The 25,243-nt window shown below is 62.5% G+C and overlaps 1 protein-coding gene across 1 annotated transcript in view; it reads left to right on the top strand.

Moving 5' to 3' along the window:
- Nucleotides 1-25,243, top strand: part of NRXN2 (neurexin 2) — a 93,018-nt gene that overhangs the window by 21,353 nt on the left and 46,422 nt on the right. The window contains exons 5-10 of the mRNA XM_008159074.3: nucleotides 1,676-1,977; nucleotides 9,397-9,441; nucleotides 16,804-16,965; nucleotides 17,612-18,062; nucleotides 20,448-20,834; nucleotides 20,991-21,194. Of these exons, the coding sequence (XP_008157296.2) occupies nucleotides 1,676-1,977; nucleotides 9,397-9,441; nucleotides 16,804-16,965; nucleotides 17,612-18,062; nucleotides 20,448-20,834; nucleotides 20,991-21,194 (1,551 nt within the window). The remainder of the gene's footprint in view (nucleotides 1-1,675; nucleotides 1,978-9,396; nucleotides 9,442-16,803; nucleotides 16,966-17,611; nucleotides 18,063-20,447; nucleotides 20,835-20,990; nucleotides 21,195-25,243) is intronic.

Raw genomic sequence — 25,243 nt, forward strand, 5'->3', positions numbered from 1 at the left:
TCTTCCCACCCCCGTCCTGTCCCCTCCCAGTGCGCTCCTGTCTTCATTCAGACGTTCATCGCTCACCTCAGCTGTGCTGCCACCATTTCCTTTCTGTCCCGATGGCCCATCTTTCTCCCCCTCCCTGGCCCCCCTCCGCACCTTCCCCTCTTGTCCCTGTGTGACTCCTCCCCTTTATTCTCGCTGAGCCTCCCCACTGGAGCCCCCAGGTAGGCAGAGCAGGTTTCCACCGTCCCCATGTTGCCCGTGTCCTCACCAGCCTCGCTGCCCTGTGGCCTCAGGAAACTGGGCCCCGCCAGCTGCAGTAGGTGTGGTGCCAGGCGCTGGGGCGGCAGCTGGTGCTTTGGCATCCGGAGGCAGTGAGGACAGAGTGCGGGCAGCCTGCCCGGTGGAGAGAAGCGGGGCTGTTGTGTGCAGGGGAGGGGCGTCCGCAGAACGTGTACCCAGAGAGCCCTGACTTGCACGTGGCGCCTGCTGCTGTGGCCCGGCCCAGCAGGTGCCTCACGGGGGCCTGGTGCCCCCCAGCCCCGGGCCTCGCTCCTCCAGCCCCGGGGGCCTGTGCTGAGGACCCCCCGCACTCCGTAAAGGCCTTTTGCCGGCATTCTTGTTCCTGTGCGGTGGCGGGGCCCGCTGTTCGCTGGGAGGGGAAGCGAATCGCTGTCAGGGCCCAGGTTCTCTGCCCTCCCTGCCTCCATGCCCCCTTCTCTGCCCTCCGCGTGGGCTCTGGCGTGGACCCCAACTCCCCTCCACCGAGCTGTTGACCTTAGAGAATGCTGAACATCCCTAAGCCTCTCCAGTCATTTTTGCTTCTGCTTAAAAAGTGCTGTGGAAAGAGACCTGTGTGCGCGCGCTCACACACACGCACACGCACACGCACACGCACACCCATGAGAGCCAGGCCTGCCCTTGCACTTTCACCCCTAGCCACCTGCCTGGTCTGTGGGGTCTCACACCCGTCCTCTGGGGCCCCAGAGGCTGTCGCCTAAGGGCCCCTCTGTGCTGCCCTCTGCGTAGGAAGCTGGGTGGGGTGAGAGCTGTCAGGATAGCCACCGGGTCAGCCCTGCCCATGGCCTGCTGCTGCGTGGTGCACATCCTTGTCACCGGCATCGCCTTCCCGTGTGTCCCCCCTGCGCCCCCACCACACCGCTTCCCCATTCTTCTCATCTGCTCGCTGCACAGCAGGGCTCCCAGCTCCTCCCTAATGGTGAGGCCTGAAACGCCCCTGGGCTGAGAATGGTCACCTTCAGCAGGAGAGGCAGGAGTGGGAGGGGGCTGCTCACAGGAGACGGGCTCCCAGCATAGGGCAGGCACTCTGGGGGGGAGGGGAGAGGTCAGGTGCAGCCTCCTGTGTCTCCACATCCCTCCGCGAGGGGGAGGGGCTGATGGAAGGCTGGGGGAGGAGACAGTGAGGAGTCTGCTTTGCCTGGTCCTGTGGCAGCTTAATTGTCAGCTGTCAGTGTGAGAACCACTTAGCAGCCTCCTGCCGAGGAAAGGGGCACGGGGAGCTGACTGACAGCAGAGGTGCAGGGCGGGAGAGGAGGGTGGCCAGGCCCGGAGGGGAGAGGGCCGAGAGCTGGCAGTCAGGCCAGGGGGCCCGGGCTGCTGGAGGTTAGCAGGGCGGCCTGGCACACCCTGTCCCACTCAGCCTCTCCCCTCTCCCCACGCCGGCGTCCAGGCAAGGAGGAGTTTGTGGCGACCTTCAAAGGCAACGAGTTCTTCTGCTACGACCTGTCCCACAACCCGATCCAGAGCAGCACGGACGAGATCACGCTGGCCTTCCGCACCCTGCAGCGCAACGGGCTGATGCTGCACACGGGCAAGTCGGCCGACTACGTCAACCTGTCCCTCAAGTCCGGGGCCGTCTGGCTGGTCATCAACCTGGGCTCGGGCGCCTTCGAGGCCCTCGTGGAACCCGTCAACGGCAAGTTCAACGACAACGCCTGGCACGACGTCCGGGTCACCCGAAACCTGCGCCAGGTAGGGGGAGCAGGAGGAAGGCCAGGGCCCGCTGTGTGGGGGCAGCACGGGAGTGTGGGTGCCAGGCATCAGGGCAGGGCGTCGAGGCGTGGGGCTGAAGGGCAAGGCTCGGCGCTGGGAGTGCCGGGGGGTGGCAGTAGCGGGCAGTAGCTTCCAGGATCGGGGCGTGGGGCTAGGGAGGTGCTGAAGAGATGCCGGGGCAGGAGTCTGAGGGACAGGAAGGGCTGGGGCTAGGAATCGGGACCTGGCAGAAAGGCGATGCGGGGGCTGGGAGGAGTGAGATAGAGCCTGGGTGGTGGGCCCTGGGGTGCCACGAGGTGGGGAGCCCCTGGCCTGGTGGAGCAGCGCGGTGTCCCGGCAACTGGGCAGAAGCAGAGGTGTGTGTGGGCCGCCTGCTCCCGGGGGGCGGGCACTCTAGGGAGACGGAGGAGCACGGCGGGGGGTGCAGCAGGTGCGTGAGGGAGCAGGGCAGGGGCTTGGTCCCGCCTCTCCTCCGGGCAGCGAGCTCCCTTCTCTTTCCCCTTCCAGTCCCCCCAAAGGAGCCCAGCTCTCCCACGGCCATGGCCATGCCGTCTCCTAGGCCATCTCCTATGGCGCAGTCCATGGCTGCCTCCGGCGCTCACAGCCACCGGGCAGGGCTCAGAGGAGACTCTCGGGTCGCCCCCTGCAGGCAGGACAGGCTCTTCTCCGCCTGTCCGCTCAGCTCCGGCTCCCAGGCTCTCCCTGGAGAGGCTCCGACCTTCCACCTTCGTGGGCATCAGCTTCGTCCTCTTAGCGGCGGCAGCTTTGCCTCTCGCGGGGCGCAGGGTGGGCCCTCTCTGGTCAGGCTTCTGCTCGACAGCAGCCCCCGCGGCTTGTTTCCAGCCCTAGACGTTCCCGCCTCATCCGGGGTCCACGCCACACCCTGTGCCAGCAGGAGAGGCCGCTGTGCACCTGCCTCCGCCTCCTGTCTCCTTTCCCCGCTCGCTCGGAGGCCAGGCCTCTCTGGGGTCCCCGCTTTCTCTTGTAGCTGATGGTGGTGGAGGTGTCCAGCCCCACCCCCAGCACCTCTCCCTGCGCGGCGCTCTCTGCTGGGTTAGTCCTGCTCTTACTCGTTGGCGCCTCCGGACTTCCTGGCTCTGGCCGTGTGGCCAGCCTTCGTGGTTTCTCCTCTTCAGCATCGTCCTCCCCTCCTCCTCCTCCCCTTCCTCCCTCGAAAGGCTCGTCCATGGGGTCGGCTTCCGGCTGACCTCTCACTCTTCTTACCTGGCCCTCTTCAGCGGAGTGATGCCCTCACAGCGTCCGCCCGGGGTCCTCCTGCTGTTCCTTCCCAGCCTCCGCTGCCTCTTGCAGTCGGGCCCCTATTCTTGTGCCCTGTGCTCTGTGGACTGGCCTGCCAGGCGGGCACTCCTCGGTGCAGTGCCCCTCTTCATGCCACATCAGTCCCTGACCGGGGCAGAGGCGTGTCCTGTGTGCCACCACTGTCTGCGCAAACCTGAGTGAGTCAGGAACACTTGTCATGCTTTTACGTGCCACGCACACTTACTGCGCACGCGTGTGAGGGGAGCTGCCTTAGGTGCTTTCGCTCGCCCTTTCCCCAGGACCATGCTGTCCCTGGGACGGTCTCTGGCAGGAAGACCCTGCGAGCTCAGAGGCCCTCTGCGCATCGTTTGGCCCAAACCAATGTCGTGTGCGTCCGTACTGGGTGCGGAGGGAAAAGGCATGGCCCCTGCCTCCCAGCCCTGCAGCTCTAGAGGAGATGGGGGGGGGGCGGGGAGTCCGCTGAAAGTGAACCGGCAAGACCCTGCACGTACCCGCTGCGTGGCAGAAACGTCACACGTTCTCGGAACTAGAGATTCGGAGAGGAGGGAGAGCCGTGGCCGAGGGAGGGAGGGCACGGAGGGGCTGAGCCTGGGCTCAGAGTCGTGGGTCCAAGCTGGTAGCTGGTGGGAACGCCTCCCCGGCCTGTTCGACCAGACGGGGCAGGGCGGAGGCTGGCCACGCTGCCCGGAACATGGGCCTCCCGGCCACGGGTCTCTGCTTAAAGACCGGGACCCAGAGCCCTTTTTACAAAGGGCTTCTGGGGGTCCATAAAGGGAGGTACACCCCTTTTTTGGTGGCCATCGGGGAGGGTCAGCCTCAGGGCTGTGCTCTCCATTCACTCCCTTCAGCAAAGGCCCCGCCTGAGGTGAGTCATCCTCACCAGGCCCTTCGGATGCGAATCGCGGGGCTTCTGAGAAGTTACTGGGTCCCCTTGTCCCTAGAGTAGTGGCTCTGGTGGAGGGTGGTGTGCCCCTGCGCCCCGGGAGACACGTGGCAATGTCTGAGACATTGGGGTTGTCACAGCTCAGAGAGGGTGCTATGGCCTCGAGGGGGCCGAGGCCGGTGCTGCCGGTCCCCCAGTGCCCAGGGCAGCCACAGCAGGAAGGATGGGGCCCAGGTCAGCAGGGCCCGGGGGGAGAAACGCGCCCCAAAGGGTTACGCAGTGTCCAGGCCGTGTCCTCGGATTGGAAATCCTTTAGGGTCTGAGGGGTGATGTAGGGTTGGGGGCGGGTGGTGGTAAACCAGTGTCCCGTCTCCCAGGTTTTGTGGGCAGGAGGTGACCTCTGCCTCCCGTCCAGGGTCCATGGCAGGGCCTGGGAGCATCGGCTTCCCCGAGTGGTTAGAAGGCCAGCGTGGGGAGGGCCGGCCCCAGAACGAACACCGAGAGGCCGGCTCCCAAGACGGGAAGGAGGCAGACCTTCCCCCTTCCCCCTCAAACTGGATAACCCTCCCTGAGACCATCAGGAGGCCCCTAGGACCGGCGCCAGGATGGGGGAGGCCTGGCTGAGACTGCGCCTGCTCTTGCCTTCCTCTCCCTCCGAACCCCGCCTGAGGCCACTGTGACCGGAGGTGTCTCCTGGGATCTCTGCGGGAATGATTACCTTTGAGAAGTCCCCAAGGTCTAGTTTAATCCTGCTTCCACTCTCCTCCTGCACCCGTATCCTCCCCCACCACGCCCACCGGTGCAAACCCACCTCCTCATTAGCCAGCACCAAATTTGGATGACAAGCTGGCTCCCAACCATCACGTGGTGCCTCCCTGCCCAGCTCCCACAGGCTGCTTCTCAGTGCAGAGACTTCCAGGAGCTTCCCGGCCCCAAGGAGGCAGTCCCCCCAAAACAGGGTCCTCCAGGCATTTGGGGCTCCCTCCCCACCTTCCGGCCCCGGGCCATCTTCTTCTCTGGCAGCTCACACGCTGTCATAGGATCTAACGGTGCCGCTCGGGGCACTCCGTCTGCGAGGCTCCCCAGCTCCCCCTGTGTTCCCGCAGTGCTCCCACTGACAGCCCCCTTCACCCCTCTTTCTGCCCAGTGAAAGGGCGGGGCTTGAGCCAGGCAGCCTGGGTTCCAACCTCAGCTCCGCCACTGGTTCCAGACCCTGGAGGCAAGTTTACCTCTGTGTGCAGCTCCGCATCGGCAAAGTGAGCCTCTGCTGCCCGAGGTGACGCCCAGAGCACAGGCCTGGCCCTCGGGCACTGACCACTGACGGCTCTCTGCCACCATTGTAGCTGTGGGGCCTTCACCCCTTCGGGCCTGGCTGCGTGCCACGTCCTTGGTCCCCCCACCCCACCAGTCTTTGTTCTTTGCCATGTCCTAGCGCCATCATCACATGCTGTCTACGTGGGCAGCGTTTGTGATCATTTCTTTTCTCTGTTTCCAGGTGGTAAGCTCTTTGAGGGCTTAATGCCAGCAACTATTGAGTCTCTTCAGTTGTTTTTCTAGGTTTTTGGTTTTTTTTTCTGGTTCACTTGGGCTCTTTCTTGAAGGCGGTTGGTGAGTTTCGGACAAGAGGAGCCAGCAGATCTGTTTCACACGAGCCTCCAACTACCCTTCGCCCCCTGGGAAAGACTCCCCCTCGCTTCCCAGAGCCAGGAGGAAGGCCCCCACCCCTGCTCTGACTTCCCGCGACGCTGCCCCCCCTTTCTACCGTCCTCCTCCAAGTGCACATACCACGCCTCCGCCAGCCCTCGAGGTCAAGGGTCTGGTTTCTCTTTTGAATCTCACCGAGTTTTCTAACAGCCCTGTGAGTGGGAGGTGCTCGCATGTAACCAAGGAGGGCACCTTGCCCAAAGCGATCCAGGTAGGACGTGGTGGCACGGAAGTCGCCTGCCTCCACAGCCCCTCCCGTTCTCTGCCTGGTGCTGTCATTGGCTCAGAGTGGGAGGCGGCTGTAGTCCGTCTTGCGGTTCTGCCACTCTGGGTGGTTCTCAGGTCTTGAAACCATCGAGTGTCCGCCTGCCTCTCGGAGATCGGCCCCGGTCAGCCCTGCGTGGAGCAGGCGCCTCTTTGCTTTGTCCTGAGCTTTTCTTGCTCGAGCTCCATGGAGGTTGCCTTCATGCCGACTTTTGTGACTTTTGTGTGTAATCCCCCTCTGGGCTTCTGGAAGGGCTGGGGCTACACTCAGAGTGCAAGGTGTAGACGGGGTGTAGTTTTGTGCAAAGGCCCTTGGCCATGAGTTAGCATGTGATGTAATGACCGGCTTCTCCCCTCTGTGACTTGGCATCCTCTTCTCTCATCGAGCTGCCATCCCGGGCTCCTGCCCATCCCAGGCTCCTGCCCATCCTGGGTTCCCGCCCATCCCGGGCACCTGCCCATCCCGGGCTCCTGCCCATCCTGGGCACCTGCCCATCCTGGGTTCCTGCCCATCCCAGCGCTCCCGCCCATCCCGGGCTCCCGCCCATCCCAGGCTCCTGCACTGGTTCTGTGAGTGGGAAAACCCTTCCCTCCCCACCGTTAGTCTGAGGTTCGGCTCTCTGGGAGCCGCCATTTGGGAAGGCACGGGTTGCCATGTCACAGGCTTCCAGGAGTGGGTTCCAGTGGGAGCTCCACTCCAGTATTTGGCCATAATTGCCCCCTCTGGCATGATCTCCATGGCCTGGGTTCTGGATCCCCAATCCCTAGGTCTAGAGGGGCCCCCTGTCACCTGCTCCAACCTTTCAGAGGAAGCTTGGATCCCTGGACACCTTAGTGGAAGGCCCAGGCTTAGAACTCACATCTCTTCTTTTCTTTTTTTTTTAAAAATATATATTTTTATTGATTTTAGGGAGGAAGGGAGAAGGAGAGAGAGAGAAACATCAATGATGAGAGAGAATCATTGATTACCTGCCTCCTGCACACTCCACACTGGGGATGGAGCCCACACCCTGGGCATGTGCCCTTGACTGGAATCGAACTGTGACCTCCTGGTTCATAGGTCAACGCTCTAACACTGAGCCACACCGGTCGGGCACATCTCTTCCTTCTTAATTTTGTTTCTGAATTTGCTCTTCTGTTTGCTAAAAGGCAAGTTGTCCATGAAAGTTGGAAATTTTTAATTTTAGTTTCCACCACCAGTTCCAATTCAAAAAGAGTAGCAGTTACATCTCCCCTCCAATGCCTCTTCTCTGCCTGTTGGACTAATGCCGGGACCCCAGGCAACTCTTCCCTTTTTTGGGTGCAATTGTTTAGCTGCCCTGCAGCTGGCTCCTCACTCTGACTAGTTGGTCTCTTCGCTTCACGACAGTCCTGCCCTCTGATAGCCCCGGCCCTCGCATCGCCCGCTCTCCCCGCGCTCCAGCCACTGCCCCGCAGTTAGATTCTCGTCCTCCTGCTCCGTAAACGGCTTCTGCTCACTGATAATTAATATTGGTTATTCAGCACTTCTCGCTGCTAGATATTGAATTCTGTTATTTTTAATTACGCGAGGCCCTTATTAATTGTGTTACTGAATTAGCCCTGTGCCCACTGGTTATCATAACTCTCTAATGGCTCTGTCCCTGGGATACTTGTCCTTCTCACAGCCACCCTCTCGGGCGTGCATTTGGTATTTAAGGGACACCAAGTAGTGGCGTCCCCCCACCTGATGCTGTAACGTGAAGCTGCCTCAGCCCCCTTGCCACCTCCCCCCTACAGACCAGGGTGATTTCCAAGGTGGTGGTTGCTGCTGTCTTTGGCCAGGAGAAGAGAGAATGAACGTGGGGATAGGAGAAGCTGGTTTCTAGCGGAGGGAGGAGTAAGGGCTTTTAGAGGTACTCGGTGTGGAGGGGGTGAATTTCCGGTTCTGGCTGTGGGCAGTGGGGGCTCAGGGGTCTGTGGGTGGGCATGGAAGGAAGTTGGGCTGCTGGGAAAGCCTTACCAACTTGCAGGGGCGGTGGTGGTGGGTACTTAATTCTGGGAGGGGCAGCTGCCCAGAGGAGCATAAGAGAATTGGGGGTGGAATGATTGAAGAACCTGGGGGACTTTTTGGGGAATGTGGGCTCTGCAAAGTCAAGTTAGGCTGGAAGGAGGAGTCAGCTATGGGTGGGGGAGAAGAGGGGGGAGGGGAGGGAGGGAGTTGGGATGATTAGATGTGATTGGAGAGTGAGCCCTCTGCCAGCCCATGGAGGGCAAGGTTTCCTGTTCCTCCTTCTGGTGACAGCTCATTCTCTCTTCCTTTCTCAAGGAACTAGGGCTAACCTGTCCATGGTTCCCCGGATCTATCTGCCTGTCCTCCATCCCCAGGAAAAGCAGACACCCATATCCCCTCCTACGCCCCTTGGGAACCCTTCCCTGTGTCCCCAGATGAAGTCACCTCTCATCCTCGCCACTCCTGCTCTTCTCCCAGCCTGACCGCCAGCTGGCCCACCTCCAAACAGTTAACCCATTAACGCAACATGGTCCTTGGTCAGCCAGTTGGCCAGCACCAACTTGCCCGTTAGCCAGTTCTCTGGAAAGCCATCTGGTTGACCAGCTAGCCAACCGACCCACCCGTCCACGACCTAAGTCAATAATAGTCCGTCCCTTTCTCACACCCCTTGCTCCCCTCCCTCCCTTTCCCTCAGCGTCCTAACATTTCAGCCGAAGGGTGTACTAATGCTGCACAAGTGGGTCTGCTTTTTAACCCCCCGCCCGCCCTCTTTCACCCTCTGTTGGAAACCCCCTGCCGACTCTGTGTGTGTTACTAACACGCTTACAACCCAGGGGACCAAGGGACGGGCAGGGACAGGTGGGGCAAGGTATGCGTGAAAGACTGAACTAACCTTTGTCTCATCTGCGGAATGTCGGCCATCTTTAAGTCTTTGCTTTCTCGGTCCAGTTCTTTTGTTGTTTTCTTCTCTACTAACCAAGGTCTTTAACTGTTCCCCTTCTCCACAGCGGCTCTTCCTCCGGGAGGGGAGGGGGGAGAGGGGTCCAGAGGAGGGGAGGGGGGCGGACCGGGAGGAGAGGGGTTTAATTTTTGTGTGTGTTTGATCTCTCCTTCCCATCCTACGGTGGGCGGGTCTGAACAAACCACCAACGATCTCTGGGCATATATTTCTCCTCCTTCCTCGAGTTTCACAGTTGGTCATTTTATTTTCCTTTTCTTTCGTTCTGTCCTTCCGTTGTCGTCTCCGTTGTTTTGTTTCTTTGACCCCCGCCCCTCCCCCATATCTCCGGTGAAGCACGCAGGGATTGGACACGCTATGGTAAACAAACTGCATTATCTGGTAGATATCACTCTAATTGTCTTACCGTTTGGTTTGCCGTGGGTTTTTTTAACTGTTCGATTCTCCCTCTTTTGTTTCCTTCCCCTGTTTGATTTTGGTTGTTTTGCTCTTACTTTTTCCGCGTCCTGGACAATCTTTTAGATTTTCGCTTCTCCTTTAGTTTTCCTCTTTCCCTTTTGTTTCTTTTTTGGTCCAAACTCAAATCCAAAAGACAAATGGAAATCGAGGAATTTGGCCTGTCCCTGCCCTAACCCCCTGACTCCTGGATTCAGATTCCCGGCCAGAGGGGCCTGGGGCAGGCCCGTGCTCATCGGCTCTGGTCAGACCAGCCCCGATGCCAGGCTGCTTATTTCTATTGCTTTGTTTTGTTCATTTCCCCCCTCTCCCTCGTTTTTTCCCCCTCTTTGATTTAGTTTCTTTCTTGGTCTCCTGAAAATCCATGGAAAACACCATCCCATGACATGCTCCGCTCTGCTCACTGTCACTCCTGGACAGGTCCCTTGAGTTGGAGGAGGGGGCTGGGGTGAGACCTCCAGTGGCAGCCAGCTGGGCAGGCTCCCCGAGGGGGGCAGAAGTGGCCTGGGAGGTGCACAGCATCCTGGGACCAGTCCAGATTGCTCCTTCAGATCACCAGTGCATACCAGTTTGGGGGCTCCCCCATGCTGGCTGCCAGGGGAGAGGTGACATCCCTACCCTCGCTTCTCAACCTTGAGGGTTCCTGGTCCCGCCTTCCCCCACATTCTGCATGGCACGAATGGTCTTTCCCCCACCAGGGACAGCGCCCAGTCCCCCACAGCTCTGCTGCTCTGACTAACACTGTGTTTCACACTGTCTTCCTTCCCCGCCATCTCTCCCCGCGCTCTGTCCCCTGCCTGTCCCGCATGGCCTCTGCCCGGGGCTGCTTCCTTCCCTGTTGAGGGGCGAGAGGAGGAGGCCCAGCAGGGGTGAAGTTGGGGTGGTTGTCACCAAGCTCCTCTGTTTGGGTTGGACTCAGTCCCCCTGAGTGTGGGTGTGGTGTGTGGATAAATGCAGCTGGTGTGTGTTGGTGTGTGGGTGCACGTGTGTGTAAATGTTGGTTTGTCATGGAGGGGTGTTAGTGGGAGACTGTGCGCTGTGTTTGTGAGATTCTGCTGGTGACTCTCCATGTGTAAATGCCGGTGTGAGCCGGGGCCATGTGACTGCGTGTGTGTTGAGCCTGGAGCGCGCTCAGCGTGGAGGTGTGTGGGGGCCGGAGCAGGCCGCCTGGCGCGTGGGCCTGCAGGGCATGCGCCATCCCCTGGGATTCCCTCTTGCCTGCCGGTCTGGGCTCTGCGGTGCAGGCGGTTAGTCATCGCCTGTTAATAATGCAGAGGGGTTGAGCTCCAGCCTGGCCACCCTCAGGTGGACGTGTCCGCTCCCACGGGGCCCACACTGCGTGGGGCAGCTGCCTGGCCTTCCCGGCCTCCCAGGTTTGTGTGGCTGCCGGGCTGCCGGGGAGGGAAGCAGGAGAGCTAGGCTCCCAACGTGAGTGGCTCTCCGCCTCCCCAGGAGGCCCCACCTCTGAGGCCGCATGTGCCTGTCCGGATGCTCTCGAAGGTCTGTGTTTCCCTGCACCACAGACTCACGGCAGCCCCGCCCTCTGCTCGTCCCTGAGCCGGTGCCCCTGGCTGTAGCCATCCTAGCTCTTCCCAAGCAGAGGTCTTACCTGGTCACGCCCAGTCGTCCCACGTTCAAATGGAGCCACTCGTGGTCCCAGCACCACCCCTCCCAGTCTCTGTTCCCCAGCTGCCGCTCCAGGGTTTAGCTGCTGCCCACACCCCAGGCCAGCCACCGAGTACCTGTCAGGAACTCTCTTTACAGCGCTTCCGGGGACAGAGGGAGGCGGGACCAGCCCATGAGCACACCCCAGGCACCTGGGGAGTGCCGTCTGAGAGTGAGGGCCCTGCAGACTTTCCCTCCAGTCTCAGTTCAGTTAAAAATGGACCATGTGACCTGGGCCGAAGCTCAGGTACCCACCGGGCTGACGACACACCCGCGTGGCCTGTTTCCTGGGGTCAGTGGAAGGTCAGGAGGGGTCATGCACGCGAAAGCACGTGTACCCCGTAAAGGGACCTATAACTTTACGAAGCTTTATAAAAAGCTAACTGATGTCTCAGTGTGGCCAGGGCAGGGATGTTTTGTAAAGATGCAGTTCCCTCCCCACAGCAACGCTGGAGAGTACGATCGCTCCCCCACCGGAGACCCTGTTCCCATCCCTTTGGGAATTAGTCCTAAAGTAACTGCGTAAAACCCCAGAATGCCTCAGGAATTGGGTCTGACGGGGTGAGCAAGCTGGTTACGAAGCAAAGAACCCCGTGTGGCTTCCCCCGGCTGAAGTCTTCGTCGCTGAGGGCCGTGCTCCCCAGTGCCAGCATCGCTGTCGGGGATCGGGGATCGGAGCTGTTGCCTCGGGTGGCCTTGTAAACCCCGATAAATCTGTCCCAGGGAGCGGCTCTTTCAGGGGAGACTGGAGCCAGGGAACGGGGCACCGGGAGACAGGGTTCCACCTGCTCCTATTCCCGGGCGTCCCTCAGCCCCGCTCTGCTGGTTTTGTGTTTATTTTTATTAACTCTTTTCCTGTTATTTGAACATTTCTCCCCGGGGGAGAGGGCGAACCAGTTGAGAGGTTTGGATTAGATGTGGTCGGGCCGATGGAAGTTTTCTGGTAAACATAATAATAGTTCTTTGTACATACACCAGGGGCTTTGGTTCCTCTAAATAGCTCTCACTTTTTGAATATAACTTAAACTCCATGAATGTCTAGATTGCAGGCAGAGATTACTCCCAGTTAGCAGATGGGGAAACTGAGGCCCAGAGGAAGCGTGGGCTCACCCAGCCAGTGATGGGAGATTCCGGTGCTCTCATTTCAGTTGTCTCGTGTGAGCCTCAGCATCAGCCTGGGAGGAGGGCGAGTGATGGGAGTTGTTAAACCCCTTTTACAGCTGAGAGTCAGCGAGGGAGAACAGGATTTTTTTTAGAAAATGGTGGAGGCTAAAGGCCTCAGGATTTCTGACCTGAAGTTTCTGTTCCTCAACTTCTTCAAATCCAGATGCCAGGATGGACTGTGGGGCTGTCACTGCTGGCTGGGCCATCTTCCCGGGGTGTCTTTCCAACCAGTTTCTCTCTTTAGTTTCTCCCCAACCCCAAACAGATGGCTAACGTCAGCATGCAGTGGGGCTGCACGCCTCCCTCCGAGGTCCTCCCGGCCTCGCTCTGGCCCCGCCCCGTCAGTTCCGAGTGAGCCGCCCTTGGCTCCCGGAGCCCTGAGGACCTGATGACACAGAAATGGCTTCTCCCAGAAAGACAAGTGCCCGGTGACTCGGTGTCGCCCACAACGTCGAGGGGCTTCATGACCCCCCAAAGCCCATTCAGCCCACCCACCCTTCTCAACACTTGCCCTCACCCAGTCTTCTTCTCCCCAAATGAGCCCCCTTCCAGGGAGGTTGGGGACTCTGTGATCACAGCAGGGAACTGAGAAAGGCTCTGCGTGATGCCCAGGGGGCTCCGCTCTGCCCGGCCTTCCTTCCTGGGGCGTGGCCCTGGGGGAGCGGGTATTTGTGGCCAGGGCCTGGTTTTACACCCTGCCAGCCTGCCCACGTGCAGGGAGCCGAGCAGAGCAGAGGAGAGGTGAGGTCAGTGGGGAGGGTTGAGAGCCCACCCGGGGAGTAGCCCGTCCCTTGTAGCACCTCTAGCCACCCTCCCCGCTCCTGGGGAGTGGAGCCGGGGCTGGGCGGCTGGGCGCTGGGCTCCTGCGTCTTCTGTGCTCCCCACTCTGCTCCCTGGCTCTTCGGGGCAGAGCTGTGGCCGCTTCCTCCTGGCCTCCTCAGGCCCGCCTGTCTGTGTGGAGTGGACTGGCTGAGCGATGGTCTGAGTCTCTGCTGTGTCCTGGGGCCCTGGCCGTGGTCCTGCTGATGGAAAGGATGCTGGTTGGAAATGAGCCCATCGAGGCCTCCCCTCTGCCGTCAGTGGGGTGTGTGTGACGGGCGTGTCTGGGGTCTGTGATGAGTGGTGTGTGGCGGTGGGCGTGAGCGCCTGGGCACCCTCTGGTGGGGAAGGTCTGAGTCTCATGCCCCTTCCCTTTCTTTCTCGGCCCACAGGGATCTGTCCTAGTGGGGGCCCCCTCCCCTCCTCTGCTGGAAGGAAGCGTCTCCTTCCGGTACCCCCTCCGCTCTTTTGCCTCCATCTCTGCTTCCCCCATCTCCCCCGGCCTGGCGGGCATGCCTTCTCACCAAGGTGGCTGTGCTCTCGTCTCCTGCTGGGCCCGGCCCACCCTGGCCCTCTAACCCGCATGTGCCCTCGATGCAGTGGCTGTTCTGTGTGGCATGCCCCCCCTGCCCTCCTCCCCGCCGGCCCTACCCCTTCCAGAAGCTGTGCGGGGGGGCTGGGGGGCAGGGGCATCCTGAACCCCCAGGGTGGAGGGGGACAGGGGACCGAGTCCCCTGTTTCCTGCTTTTACTAACAAACCCACCATTTTTGTGTCTGGACTTTGATTTGTCTGAGGAGACAGTTGGGTTTACTAATCCGTCATCTCCCTCCTTGCCTTCCCGAGACCTTCCTCCATTCCCCTGCCCTTGGCTTCCTTCCCACCAGTGCCCGCCCCCCCTTCCTCTCCTTCCCCACCCCAGCTGACCCCCCTTCCTCCGTGCATCTCCTGATGCTCCCCACCCTCCTACCCTCTCCTCCACCCCCTGGGCCAGGGCTGCGCTACAAAAATAGTTGTGAATTTGGGGCACAGATAGGAGGGTGATTAAGGCAACCCTGTTCTACTAGGGGGCATCGCATGGCATAAAGCTGTGGGGCAAGGTCAGATTTGCACCCAGTCTGCAGGAGAGTGGAGGAGGGCACCCTCCCCCTGCCCCCCCCCCCCCCCCCCCCCAGTCAGGTCCTTATAACTCTGGGGGCAAAGGCAGGTGAGCTGGCCCACGGGACGGGGCCCAAGAAAGCCGCCGAGGGAAGAAGATGCTGCAGCTGGTGCCTGGCCTCCCGGGCCGGGGAGGGGGACAGCGCAGTGCCGGGCGGGCTGGAAGCCGAGTGTACTGACGGGGCCAGAGGAGCCTCTTCCTGGGGAGCTTTGGGGCTGGGCGGGCCCTGCCTCCCCCCACAGAAACAGGGGTGCCTGGTTAGAGCAGTCTCGGAGGACTGAGGGCGAATAGATGGCACACAGGCCGTGGCCCTGGCTCCTTAGGTGACTTGATGTTCACCTTCAGTGACTATGATGTGTCCCTGGACCTTGCTGGGATTGATGGGGATACAGGGACACGCCAGGCCAGGTGTCCATTCTTTTTTAATTAAAAAAAAATTGTTTTGTTGGTTTTAGAGAGGAAGGGAGAGGGAGAGAGAGATAGAAACATCAGTGATGAGAGAGAATCATTGATCGGCTGCCTCCTGCACGGAGCCAGCAACCCGGCCATGTGCCCTGACCGGGAGTTGAACCGTGACCTCCTGGGTTCATAGGTCGACGCTCAATCACTGAGCCACGCCGGCCGGGCCGGGTGCCCATTCTTCAGGAGCTGACTGTCTGTTTGGGGTGACCAGATGTAGGCTCAGGAACTAACTAGTGGCCCAGTTCCCAAGTGCAGGTGGAGGGCAGGAGGGAACGGAGTTTGTCCCAGGGAGACCCCTGCACCTGCCGCCCCTCCCTGTCTGTCCCACCCCTCAGCCCCGTCCCCTCCTTCCGTCCCTCCAGCCCCTCTGCCCGGTCTAACCTTGTCTGCATGTCTTTGTGACTAATACTCTGACCCTTCCCTTTCCACCCAGACCCCACCGCCCAGCCTCGGGGGGGGGAGGGAAGAAGAAATAAACAATAATGACTAGCCCTCCCCTCCAAACAAGACTCTAAAGCTTTCACACCTCCCACCCCCCCCACAGAGATACCCCTTACCATCTGCCCTTGAACCTAGTTCCTCCAGCACAAGGTTTGATGGTTCCCAGGAGGGGGCCCCTGCGCCCTGGTTTTGCTCAGCCCGCACTCCCCCCACTGGAAGGCTCCAGCTCAGCAGGCGGGGGACTCGGGGTCCTATGGGGTGGTTCCCCCTGCTCCCTTCTGCTCATGTCCCTTAGGAGTTCTAACACTATGCCTGCCCCACGACCCTGGACTCCGGAGACCAGTCCCTGGAAGGTGGCGGGTGGCCTGTGCAGGTGGACTGGTACAGGTGGGACGGGAAGGCCCCAGTCTCCAGACTTTGCCGGAAAAGGGGGTGCTGAAGCACTTTAGGGGAGTGGGAAGTGGGGTGACTGCCCGTATTTCCCAGCTGACCATCCTAAACCACAGCCTTCCTGGAGCGGGGCGGGGGAGGGGGTGCGGGGGAGGGGGCTCGTGGTCCCACAGACCTTGACTCTGCTCTACGGACTTTCCAGGGGCTGAGTTCGACATTGGCCTGAGGAGGGGGTAGTCAGGGTTCCCTGCATTGCCACTCTCCCCAAGGTCACTCTGCCTCCCCCGGGCCACTGCTGCCCCTTCTCACCTCCTTGGAGCACCAGGCGCTCCCCATCCTTGCTCTTCTACCTGACTTTTCGGCCCACGGTCAAGGTGCCCTGAGGTTAGCCCTGTCCCCCTCTGCCCTAACCTGGCCTGGCTCCCTAGAGTACGACGGTGGCCTCAGTCGGGAAGGCGGAGAGAGAAAGGCAGCTTGATGAGTAGGTAAAGTGCTGTCCTCTCCTTGGGAGAGGAGTGACCGAGTGGAGGGATCTGGGCGTAAGAGACTCAGGAAAGGGGTGTAGTGGTGGGCATCGGCCCTGAGGATGCTCTGCACGCCCCCGCCACCCCGCCCCGGCTCCAAGGCTCAGGAATATCTCGGTTCTAGTTCCTCATGCCCTTGCTCGCTGCCACCGCCCTACTGGCTGAGGCTGGAAGGCTCCTCAGCGCCCTGGGGGGGGGGAGCTGCAGGGGAGTTGGAGCCACCAAGATGGGGGCGGGTGGGGGAGAGACTGGGTCTCTGCCAATCGCATGCGGGTCCAGAGAGCACCTTCAGGAGGAAGGGCGTGCGGGTGCCCTTCGCATCCCCCACCCTGGAGCCCTGACCTGGGGTTCCCACTCCCATTCGGAGCCACTTCCAGGAGCTGGTTCTGGGGGAGCGCTCCTGTACCCCCAGGCCTCTGCCTGCTGAGCTGGGCGTGGGGCAGGCCTTAGCCCACCCGGAGACCATCCAATCTTGTGCTGCCTCCTCCCCCCTCCCCCCTCTCCCCCCACTGTTCCTCCTCCGAGACAAGCAGACATAAAAATGGGGGGTCCGGCCCCCCTCCCCCACTGCCCCCTGGCCCCTCCCTTGCCCAGCCCTCGACTCTCCCCAGGGAGTTGATGCCGGTTGTCTCCTTGTCTCTCCCCTCCCGCCCTGGGCCGGGCAGGTGACCATCTCGGTGGACGGGATCCTGACCACCACGGGCTACACGCAGGAGGACTACACGATGCTGGGCTCCGACGACTTCTTCTACATCGGGGGCAGCCCCAACACCGCCGACCTGCCGGGCTCGCCCGTCAGCAACAACTTCATGGGCTGCCTCAAGGACGTGAGTAGCCGGGCGGGGCTGCGCGGCCCGAGCGCTCGCCGCCTCAGTGTGCTGTGGTCTGCGCTGCCAGCCGCCGGGCCTCTGTGCCTGCTGGTCCTTCTCTTTCCAAAACCCGAGGCCATCGACTCCGCCCAGCGGCCTCTCCCTCACGTCCTCGGCCTCGGGAGCCCGTCCTCTCGGAGGACCTCGAGGCGGCTGCTGGATGTGAAGACTCAGCCCCTGTGGCCGGGTCCCAGCGCTTCCGCTCTCTGCTCTGTGACCTTGGCCAAGTGACCCGACCTGGCCGACTCTTCGCTTGCTCCCCTGTAAAACGAGCACCTACTGTGGCGGTGGGTGTGAGGAGCAGAGGAGAGTGCAAAGGAGAAGACTGAGAGCTGGGAATGTCCACCAGGGGGTGGCCCTCACTGGCCGCTGTTACCAACGGCCTCATTGCAGAGCTGGGCAGGAAGGCAGGACGAGTGTGGGGGCAGGGGCGTGGCTGGTTCACAGCCTCTGTGTGTGCATTTCTAGAACAAAGGCCACACCAGTGGTCGGGTGGAGCGGAGCAGGGCCCCGCCCCGGGCTGGGGGGCAGGGCCCACGGTGCTGGGCAGGAGGGCCAGGCCCCGGCTGCTCCACATCTCCATCCTGCCCGCCCCTCCCTGCAGGTGGTCTACAAGAATAATGACTTCAAGCTGGAGCTGTCCCGCCTGGCAAAGGAAGGGGACCCCAAGATGAAGCTGCAGGGGGACCTGTCATTCCGCTGTGAAGATGTGGCCGCCCTGGACCCCGTGACCTTTGAGAGTCCCGAGGCCTTCGTGGCGCTGCCCCGCTGGAGCGCCAAGCGCACTGGCTCCATCTCCCTGGACTTCCGCACCACGGAGCCCAACGGGCTGCTGCTCTTCAGCCAGGGCCGGCGGGCCGGGGCCGGGGCCGGGGCCGGGGCCGGCAGCCTCGGCGCTGCCCAGCGGGCCGACTACTTCGCCATGGAGCTGTTGGACGGCTACCTCTACCTTCTGCTGGACATGGGCTCTGGAGGCATCAAGCTGCGGGCGTCCAGCCGCAAGGTCAACGACGGCGAGTGGTGCCACGTGGACTTCCAGAGGGACGGGCGCAAAGGTCGGGAGCCCTCTGGCCCCTTCTCCCACCCTGGCCGCTCCTGGTCCCGGGCCTGACACCCTCCCAGGCCTCTTCTGTCCTACAGTTTCCCGAACTCCTCCTGCGATTCCCTCCACTGGCCTCCCTGCCCTGCACTGTCCTGTCCTGCGGGTCACACCTCCGCCCTTTCACTACTGTGTGGGTAACTTCAGGCCCATCGAGAGGAGAAAACGAGAGGACCCTGTAGAGGCCTTAGCACAGGGCCTCCCACAGAGTGGTATCTCACTCCCCTAAAAACTACTCCCAGCCATGCCTGCCTCTGTCCATTCAGCTTTCTTTTATTAATTCGCTTTAGAAATGTTTACTGAGCACAGCAGCAGCCCGCGGGGCGCTGTCCAAGGTGCTGGAGCAGAGGGCGCATGAACTAGTCTTTGCTGTCACAGAGCTGTTCTGGGGGCGCAGGGTGTGTGTGTTGGGGCGGGGGGGGGGGGGAGCTGACAGTGGCCCCAGTGAGGACCCAGCACAGGGAAGCAGCAGAGCAGAGCGTGCCGAGGGCAGGCGGCCGCTGTCTTGAACCTCCTGGCTTTTAGCTGCCCTCTCCTCCACGCGTCCCCTCAGTCCCCCTCGCCACCCTCATCTTGTCTTCTGCCTAATTCATCTTGTCGAACATGAGAGAATTATCTGGGAAAGGGAGAGCTGATGTCCGTGAGAACGGACACATTATCCAATGGAAGCTCCATCCACGCCAGCTAAGGTGTCGCACTCCCCAGCTGTCGCCGCACTGGGCTGCGTGTCTCCGTGGAGTGATGGGGCTGCCATGGCTCCGGAAGTGTCCGCTCTTCACGGGCTGTTAGCTGTGTCTGCCTCTCCCTCAGGGCAAGGCTGCCTTCCCCGGGCTTCATGGTCAGTGAGTCCACCCCCTGGTTTTGTCTCACAAGGCCTCACGGGATCTCCCCGGCTCCCGGTGTCTCCACACAGGTGGGCAGTAGCCCTTTAGGTTGGAAAGCTGCCGGGACTCCCGGCCTCCTGCTCGCCTTGCCTCCAGGAAGTGGTCTCCGTGGCCTCACACAGAGCTCAGAGCCCACCCACGAGGTCTGGCTGGCCCCGGGGCCACTGCCCTGACCAGCTCTGGCCATGCCCAGGGGCCCACGTGCATCCCTGCACCCAGCACACATGCTTGAGCGGTCATTCCAACAGAGCCCTCTGACCTTTTCCCTGGTTTCAGGAAAGTGGTAAATTATACGTAACCTAAAAGTTACCCTTTCAGCCATTTTAAGTGTCCAGTTCAGTGGCATTGGGTGCGTCCACATTCCTGTTACCACCCCCCCCCCCCCATCCATCTGCAGACCTTTCCTTTTCCCACCAAGCAGTACTCCCGCCCCCGGGCCCCTGGCCGCTGGCATTCTGCTTTCTGCCCCTGTGAACGTGACTGCCCCAGGGACCCCTTCAGCGGGAATATGCAGCACTGTCCCTGGGGTCTGCCTCAGGTCCGTGCCGTAGCGTGTGGCATCATTTCTCTTTACGGCGGAATGACATTCCATTGCATGCTATATGTCACACCTGTTGATGAACGTTGGGGGTCATTCCCTTTCCATGTTTTAGGGCGACCTTGGGGCCAGGCCTATACTCGGTTTAATTTCCTCTTGCTCAGTGGCCGCTTTGAAGCTCCTGCCTGAGCCCAAATCTCCCCTAAGATAACCGGTCTCCCTTCCAAAGAACTCTGACATTCAGAAGCTCCGCACCGGCAGCCCCCTGGCCGCCAGCCGGCCTCGCAGGCCCCAGGAGCTGACCTGCCGGCCCGTCTTGTCCACCAGCCACAGAGGGGCCCAGGCTGGGGTGGAGGATGCTGCCCTGGGGCACTTTGGCTCTGCGCCGCCCCTGCCTGCCGTGGGCTTCGGGCAGGTTCCCAGCCTGCCATTTCACACGGGGTCGTGAAGGACCGCCTTCACAGGGGACTGAGGCTTATGTGATGTGGCAGCAGAGTGCTAAGTGCCTGGCACGTGGTCACGAACGCTCAGTCGGTGTTAGTGGGGAAACCTCAGGTTCAGGCCTTTCAGCCTCCTCAGGGACCTGTGCCTCTAGTTCCTGGTTTAAGGGAGGGGGGCGGGGAATGGCCCGTGAATGATCCAGCCTTTTTGGGGTGTGTCTACCTCCAGTGCATCCTCCAAAGACTTGCTCAGGTGGGGAGGGAGGAGTCTGGACCTCACACTGCAGACTGGGGCTGGCTCACGTGAGCTGAAGTTGGGGGACCTTTGTCAGGCAGTGTCTGAGCAGGCGAGGGAGGCTGAGCTTCCCCCAGGACTGCTGCAGGGGTGGGTGGAGAGGCCTGGCCGTCACCCTCTCTGGCCTGTGGCACCTCTCCGTCCCGTCCTGCCCCGCTGAGGCTCTCTGTTTGGTGACCCCTAGGCTCCATCTCGGTGAATAGCCGCAGCACCCCGTTCCTGGCCACGGGGGAGAGTGAGATTCTGGACCTGGAGAGCGAGCTGTACCTGGGTGGTCTCCCGGAAGGGGGGCGCGTGGAAATGCCGCTGCCCCCGGAGGTGTGGACGGCGGCGCTGCGGGCCGGCTACGTGGGCTGCGTGCGGGACCTCTTCATAGACGGGCGGAGCCGCGACCTGCGGGGCCTGGCCGAGGCACAGGGGGCCGCGGGGGTGGCCCCCTTCTGCTCCCGGGAGACGCTGAAGCAGTGCGCGTCTGCCCCCTGCCGCAACGGGGGCGTCTGCCGAGAGGGCTGGAACCGCTTCGTCTGCGACTGCATCGGGACCGGCTTCCTGGGGCGCGTCTGTGAGAGAGGTGAGGCTGCCTTCACCCCGGGGTCCCTGCTCCCATCCCCGCGGCCCCTCCTCGGCCAGCCCTGCCCGTCCTCCTGGTAATGATTCTCTCTTCTCTCCCCCTCCACTGGCCTCTGCCCGCCCCGCTCCCCTCTCCCCTCTCCCCTCTCCTGGGCAGAGGCCACGGTCCTGAGCTACGACGGCTCCATGTACATGAAGATCATGCTGCCGAACGCCATGCACACGGAGGCGGAGGACGTGTCTCTGCGCTTCATGTCCCAGCGGGCCTACGGGCTCATGATGGCCACCACCTCCAGGGAGTCGGCCGACACCCTGCGCCTTGAGCTGGACGGGGGCCAGATGAAGCTCACGGTCAACCTCGGTAACCAGCCCCCCGCCTCTGACTCACACCCCCTCTGTCCGGAGAAGCTGGTGGTGGCCCCAGTGAGGGTTTGGAGGCGGGAGGGTGAGAGCCCCGTGAGGACGCACTGTGGGGGCACCCCGTGGCCACACCACCGTTGAGTGTGTGAGGCATGGCGGCTGCCCTCCCACGGTGCTCACCTGGGCCTTGGCGGCCTGTCCTGGGCGCACACATAGCAACAGCTCATTCGTGGTGGTCGCCTCACCCGTCGCTCATTCATGGCTCACTCACTGGGGAGCACACCCGTGCTGCGCCCCAGCCCGGGGCAGCGGCAGAGCCAGCGCTGAGACCCCTCCCAGCGCCTCGCTGGCTCCACGTTGAGCGCTGTGTCTGCGTCTGGTGCGCAGGCACACGTGGGACACGGATGCGTGGGGCTCGCCATCTGCCACGTTTGCGTCCTGTGGCTGCCCTGTGGTGACACCAGGTCCCCAGATAGGTGTTGCTGTCCCTGTTTATAGACTGTGGCATTCATGTACCCAGGGTCACAAGCCAGGGGGGGTCGTGGGGGTGCGGGGGGCCGGACTCAGACTCAGGGCATCTGCCTAAAGCACGGCGCTCCCCTCATTGCCTCTGGCAGAGCTGGGTGGGGGCGTCCAGGCCTCACCATCAGAGGGCTCGGGTCTCTGCCCTGCCCCGCGCCGGCCGTGCCACCTCCCCTGGCAGTGCCCTGGGCGTCATGCAGGCAGGACCATGAGGCCTGTTGGGGCAAAAAGAAAACAGCGGGCTCACTCACTCACTGATGTTCCCAGGACCCCCTGTAAGTGCCAGGTGTACCCCACACCCGGCACAGCAGTGGGTGAAACCGCGGAGCTTCAGCAGGGAGACCCTGGAAGTGAGCGTCCTGGGCTGTCCAGGCCACGGTCCCATCTGTCCCCCCCAGACACGCCTCTCAGCGCAGAGACGGTAGCACCCGGCGCCCGCCGTGCAGGAAGGTCCCGGCCGCTCGGGTCAGCGTGTCCGGGCCTGAGCAGATTAGAATCCTCGACCAGGCAACACAGAGCTCTGAGCTTCTGTGTCCATCTGAGTCTCTGCTAACGCTGGTCTCCAGGGCGCTGGGAGGACACACCGGCCACCACCTTGTTTATAAACGTACACTGTTGGCCCCTGGTCTCGTGCTCCTAGGACCAGGCTTTGCAGAGCGAGGCGGGAGCGGGAGCGGGAGGTGTGCGGGCAGCCAGGGCCTCCGAGTGGCTTCAGGGTTCCCTGAGGCTCTGCCTCTAACCAGGATCACAGATCACAGCCTGAGTGGCGGCGGTGGCACTGCAGGGGGAGCTGGACGGGAAGCGCCTTCGGCCAGCGCTCTCGGTCCGCTCCACACCCCGGCAGCACCTGAAGGGCCACAGGAGGAGGCGCCGGCCTGGGGCCCAGGAGTGGCTGTGCTGCTCGGGCTGCCCAGGTCTGCGCACCAGGAGACCCTCGCCCGTGTGTTCTGGGTGCGGCTGTGCACGCGGCTCTGTGCGCGGCGGGGACATAGCGGGATGCTGGGCCTTCCGCTGGCGGGACGCAGACGCACTTCCTCACCGGGGCTCTAGGTCCCCCGCGGGGAAACCCGGTTCCTTCCGATTAGACGGGAGGTGGTGTCCTTGGCCGGAAAGACATTCTGGAGCCCTCAGGACCTTCCACTCTCAGGACCGAGGCTGTCCTTCCCATGGGCGTGGTTTCCTGTCGGTGCGACATGAGCACGCAGAAGTTCGAGAACAAGGCGGCCTCAGGCTGCAGGCAGCCCTCCCCGCTGCCTCCCCCCTGGCTGTGCCTGGCCCCGGCCACAGAGATGCCGCCTCTGACGTGGCTCATGACAAGCTGTGACCAAATGCCTGTGCGGACGCATGTGTCCGCAAATGCCCAGTGATGCGTGCACAGGGCGGCGTGAGGCCGCTGTGCGATCACGCAGACTCAGCCTGTCCACACCAGGCCCCCGGCCTTGGGCTGTGATGGGGCCAGAGGATCTGGGTTCTAGCCCTGGTCCCCTTGACGGCTGGTAAGTCATTTCCTCTCTCCGAGCCTCTGCTTTCCTCTCTGTAGAATGGGGATGAGTCCTCACTCGGCCCACCCTCTGTGATGGGTCTGAGGCTGAGATGGAATAATGGGAGAAAAGACAGCATACAGATGCATGAGACACGTGCAGACTCACCCGCCTTCCCGAAGGAGAGCCGCACGGGGACGGGGCTAGGGATGTGGGCTACAGCCGGGTGGGGGTTTGCTTCCTTCCACAGGACCCCACCTGGGGACCCCCGTTCTGATCCCCATCCTGCCCGCTACGCAGGGCCTGCCCGGCCTCCGTCAGGCAACACCATCGAGGCCCCAGTCCTGGGCTGGACCGCTTCTGGGGAGCGGAGAGAAGCCTGATGGGGCTCGGCCTCGTGGTCTCAGCCGATAGGCAGGGAGGCCAGCCGATGCCGCTCCCAGGCGCTCAGTGGCATGGCGCAGACTGGGTGCCAGGCCCTGAGGCGGGAGCGGTCCGCCGTGACCACTCGATGGGCGGCTGGGCGGGCCACAGAGGGCCTGTCTCCGGAGACGAGGTGTTTGCTGGGCCAGAGAGAGCGAAGAGGCCCGAGTCTGCTCCTTCCGGGCAGAGGACGTCAGAGAACCCGACTGCCTCCTGCCTGCCCCGCCTCCCGCTCCTCGGCAGCCCCGGGCGGGTCCCCGGAGCTCTGCTGCCTGCAGCCCGAGCAGAGGGCCATCTGTCCCTGGAGGCTCCTCACCCTGTTCAGTGTGACCCGTGTCCCTGGTTCCTCCTGCCTTGGCCGTGGCCCCTGGGGCAGGACCCGGCCGGCCTCCTGTCCCTCTCACCGTCCCTGGAGTTGCCCTGCACCAGGCGTGCCCACGTGGTCCCGCTGTCAGCGAGACCACTCGGAGGGCGCCTTGCATTGTACTGAAAGCATCTCAGAGCTGGAGGGTCTTAGAAGTCACCCCGTCGGCCCGTCCCCGGATGTGAACTGCCCTCGCCTCCCCCCGGGATGGGAGGCTCCCCCTGGGCTGAGAGCCGCCATGCCAGGGGCTCCTCGTCGGAGACGGCCATGCTGACCACGGTCCTTCCTCGGCGGCAGCCTCCCCTTCTGAAGTCCCTGCCCGTGGACTGGTTCTGCCCCCTCGAGCCGGACAGAGAAGTCCAGCTCTCGTTGGAGGTGTAAACCAGGCTCGCTACACTTCACACCCCACAGCCCTTCCATCCCGGCCCGAGGGCACGGCCCACGCGGCTGCTCCGCGGCTCTCCGGCGCCCTCTGGCGGCCAGGCTCCGGCCCACGGCTCTGAATGGGGCTGCCTCTGCGGCACCGCTTCTGAGAGGAGACTGGCCAGTGGCTCCTGGGGCCCCTTGCATAGCAGCCTTCCCCACTGCACCCCCTGCAAGCTGGGGGGCTGGGGTGGCAGGGGCTGGGGGGCCCGGGAAGCCGGTTCTTTCCCTCGGCTCCTTCCCGTGCAGGTGGCTTCCTCCCACCTGTCCCGTCACACACCCTCTCCCCGCCCTGGGCTCTGTGTCCAGCCAGGGCCTCGGGGCATCTGCGCAGACCAGTCACTGTCCGCCCCTGAGCCTGAGGCGCAGGTACCTGACTGGTCGGTGGGCGACTAGCTGCGCCCCCGGGCTGTGGTCCGCACCAAGGCCGTTTCCCGGTTCACTGCGGCTCCTGGCTTTCCCCCGGATGGCGCTGGCTCCCTCCTGGGAGCCCATCTTCAAGGGGTTTGCTTCCCTCTCACCCCACTGGAGCGGGGGCTCCTGAGGGTGTGGCCACTGCAGAGGGTGGGCCTGGAGCTGACACCCCTTCTCTGGACAGACGGACCCCATCCTGGCCCTCCCCCTTGGAGTCAGCCTGCCCTCCCCACCCTCTTTTTTCTTTTTTGGACCCTTCATTGGTGAAGACTCTGCTGGCCCCGAGAGAGCCCCCGTGACCTGACTCCAGGCCTGGTACCCCCCCCAACCCTCCCCCTCCCCTCTGCTTCCCCCCCCGCAACCCCCGTCCAGCTTCTCCTCCCCTCTGCTCCCTTTTCTTCCGCTTTCCTCTCTGCTCCCTCT

The sequence above is a fragment of the Eptesicus fuscus genome, chromosome 13, assembly GCF_027574615.1.
Source record: "Eptesicus fuscus isolate TK198812 chromosome 13, DD_ASM_mEF_20220401, whole genome shotgun sequence".
NCBI classification, from domain to species: Eukaryota; Metazoa; Chordata; class Mammalia; order Chiroptera; family Vespertilionidae; genus Eptesicus; species Eptesicus fuscus.